Source organism: Olea europaea, chromosome 4, assembly GCF_002742605.1.
Source record: "Olea europaea var. sylvestris chromosome 4, O_europaea_v1, whole genome shotgun sequence".
NCBI classification, from domain to species: Eukaryota; Viridiplantae; Streptophyta; class Magnoliopsida; order Lamiales; family Oleaceae; genus Olea; species Olea europaea.
Window position 1 is genome coordinate 203535 of NC_036240.1, and position 3989 is coordinate 207523.

Sequence of the window (3989 nt, forward strand, 5' to 3'; positions counted from 1 at the left end):
GTAACAATACAGTTACAAACAATCGAAGGAGAAATATATTTGACTAATGGATGGGAGCAATTTTTTGGCCATCATAACTTACATGATGGTTTTGTTGTAGTATTTGAATATAATGAAAATTCAACATTCAATATGAGGATATTTGATCATTGTAGATTAGAGGTTACATATGGCTCTGATGTTGAAGAAGACGAGGCTTTACATCTGGATAATCCTGCATTCGAAGTAACACTGACGCTCAATCACAACAATCATCGAGAAATTGTAGGATATCTTCAATATATCATTCTATATTTACATTTTTCACATTATTTTAGTCTTAACATCAATATCCATATTTTTTCGAAGCCTATTCCAGGAAGGTTTGCAAGACACCATCTACCAAAATATGTGCAGAATGTTCGGCTCCATGACTCTCTACATCACAACAGGGATATCAATGCAAATTCAAAACCAAACGGTGTGATGCGCCGTCTTACTATAGTTTGGGCCAATTTTTTGACAGAGAAGGAACTATAAATCAGAGATACATGCGTATTTGAATTATTAAATAGTAAATCTCCAATGTTCATGGTTTACAAAAAAAAAAAAAAACCACGACAATGGAACTCTAATTCTAAAACTTTTCACACCAATAATGTTTAATATTTATGTTGATCCATTTCACTTTTTCGTTAATTATCTTAAATTATCGCATAAAGATTTTCATAGAAATTACACTTTTTTCTTTCTTTACAATTCAAAAATACTACAATGTCTCTAACTAAAACATAACATTCTCTTGTATATTAATACACACACACACACACACACACACACATATATATATATATGGGTTACCCTAATACGTTGTATGATGGATTCACCTTCAAGAAAATGTTTTCAAGTAGAATAAACATGTGTGTTTTGTAATAATATCACTTACTGTAGGAATATATTTACATAGGAATATAATTATGGAATGGTAAAATGATTAAATCAAGTTAAAAAACTTACATAAATGGGTTCCAGAAATGATTTCCTCCACCTCTATCTAAACTTCTAGATATCAACTTTACCAATTGTATTCATATTAACCACGCAACATTTGATAGCTACACAACCTAATATGAATAACAAATGATCATTAGTAAATAGAAAAAAGTAAGAAATTTAAAAAGTTATGTGTGATGAATACTTGTATTCAGAAAATATAAAGCATGACGACTAATTAATATATTTTTGGAAAGAATAACTTCAGAAATTCTTTTTGCAAAGATACAATTTTGCAAAATCAAAATATTTCATCATGACAATCAAAAGTCATAAGTCCAGATTTGTTATTAATTTTGTGTTTGTAATAACAAATATAATCAATAAAAAATTATAACAAACAATTAAGAATATACCTTAGAAATCTTCATCAGCTGAAGTGAACTAAATTTAAGATTTCATGATAGACAATATTTTAATACAACAAGTATGTGATTTATTTTTGACAAAAGGTTTGATCAAAACTTTTGTATTTTCTCTTGTTCTAGCTCAGGACAATGCAACATATAATTGGCCATGGGAAAATACAATTTCTGGAAGATATAAGCCAACAAAATCTAGAGTTTGACCTTGAGATTTGTTAATGGTCATTGCAAAACATGGAGGAATTGGAAATTGAGTTCTTTTAAATAGTACAGACTATTTATCGCCTTCAAGAGGAATGAATGGAATTCTAGGCAAAAATATTTGCTTTCCACGATATTCTCCTGTCCCAATTTCAGCCAAGATAACATTCTGCTTAAAGTCACGACAAATAAGTATAGTCCCATTCCATAAATCTTCTGCAAGATTAATATTTCTGAACAACATAACTGAACAATTTTTTTCCAAAATGAGTTCATGTATAGGTATACCATTTGGAGTTAGACTATTAAATCCTTCACTTTTATCAATCACTTCATCAAAACTAAAATATGTAACTTTCTCTCCTGGAATTTCTTTAAGCAACATATTGTTTATTAAATCTATATATTCATTTTTTGGGTTTAAAATAATTTTATTCTCATAATATGTAAGTTGTCTCCATATGTCTGGAAATTGGGAAATACAATGTCTATTCCTTCAATAATTTAAATTCATCTTCAAAATTGATGGTAATATCTTTAGGAAGAGTAATCATTTGGCATGAATGTGTTCTCTCTATTCCATTCCCAATCTTCAGCAAATATTCACAGAATGAAGAATTTAATTTAGCTCTCATATTTTCGATTAATCCTAAATATGTAAAAGAATGCCATAAATGCAAAAAAAACTAAACTTGACTTCATTATAGCGTCTTTTGTTCCTCTTTGTACTACTGGTAAAATTTGTCGAAAATTTCCTCCACACAAAATTACTTTTCCACCAAATGGTGATTGACATTCAGTAATATCTCTTAACATTTTATCTAAAGCCTCAAAAGCATATTTATGAACCATTGGTGTTTCATCCTAGATTATTAGCCTAGCCAATGCTAAAAGTTTACCAAGCAAACTATTTACTCACCGAACAACGCATATCACAACTTACTTCAAGCGAAATTTTGAATCTTAAATGTCTTGTTCTACCAGCCGGTAATAGAGATGCAGCTACACCTGATGATTTCATTGTTAGTGTAATAAGATTTTGAGATAGTAAACCAAAAAGTAATGCCTTGTACAAATATGTTTTTTCAGTGCCTCCTAGACCATCAATAAAAAACATTCAATTCTTACCATTTAAAACACAATCCAAAATAATATTATAGGCATTTTGTTGCTCTTTATTTAAACTCTTACTATAATGTAGGTCTGACAGAAAATTAATATTGATTGTTTTTTCGGCAATCGTGGTTTTAAAGATATCATCATCATTCACAGTTAAATCAAAATCTATCAAGAAAAAATCAATTATATTCTTACCAGAACCTTCTAAGAAAGAATTTATATAGTGTAAAGCTTTCATCTCAGCACTTTGTTGTGTGAAATCTTTATGTAAATAATCTTCTATCATGAAATCCTTAAACTTATCCCATAAATTCCTTGGATTTGTAGGGCAAGATAAACTCAATACATTGGCAAATAGTCGCCGCAATGATATGGGCATTTGCTAAGCAACTGCCTCAGATAAACACATCTCAAAATAGTTATTTACACTAAGAAGACCATGGGAAAGTGCTGGTTCACAATAAGTAGATAAAACAATACCATTGACCGTTTTTAAATTTTCAAAAGATTTGGGCCCTCTAATATGATTTAGCAAAACTCTTAAAAAATATCTCTCACATTCACATGGATTAGCACTGACTATTCTACCAATAACTTTTTTGCTTTTTCTAGGACTCCAAATTCGCATGGATGTATCTTATACGAAATAGGTTGGAAATTTTTTATACAGTATCATTTTTGCCTTTTCATTTGAACTATTCATTCTAAAGAATTCTGTTAACATTGTTCGGTGAACAAAATTTTTATTTATAACCTTTGATAAATCATTTGTCTCCTTGTATGTAACCGTTTGAGCATCTTTAGTATGTAACTATAAAGAGACTACTGTAGGAGATATATCGAATAAATCAAAACTAAATATCCTCACATAGCTTCAGGTGGAGATATCCATCTAGCTGTTTGGTAGTTTGAAATCTCATCAACAAATTGTTTGTTTGTTTCTTTATTTACACTAAAATGAATGCGGTCATGTCCCTTATATACATACTTGTATAGATATTTAACAACTTTAACAGAAGAACATAGCTCCATATTAATGTGACAATCATATTTAGCTAAAATGTAAGGATTATACGGTACAACCAATCTATTATCCAACATACATCCTCTTACTTTAACACTTATACCATCATTGCGACGCTTTTAAAGTGGGTAGGAATCATTATCCAAAGAAGTATTTTCAACGTAATCTCTCGGATATTTATTTTTACACACAAAATTCTTTTCCATACAAACATTCTTAGAATTCAGATTCCCATAAGGACCATGTAT

General features: G+C 29.7%; 1 protein-coding gene across 1 annotated transcript; it reads right to left on the reverse strand.

Annotated features, from left to right (window-relative positions):
* Positions 1-1041: 1041 nt before the first annotated feature.
* Positions 1042-1983, reverse strand: LOC111394004. The gene is made up of 2 exons (XM_023019795.1): positions 1683-1983; positions 1042-1103 (listed from the first exon to the last, which is right to left on the reverse strand). The coding sequence occupies exons 1-2, from the start codon at positions 1981-1983 to the stop codon at positions 1042-1044; spliced, it is 363 nt and encodes a 120-aa protein (XP_022875563.1).
* Between the last annotated feature and the right edge of the window lie 2006 nt (positions 1984-3989).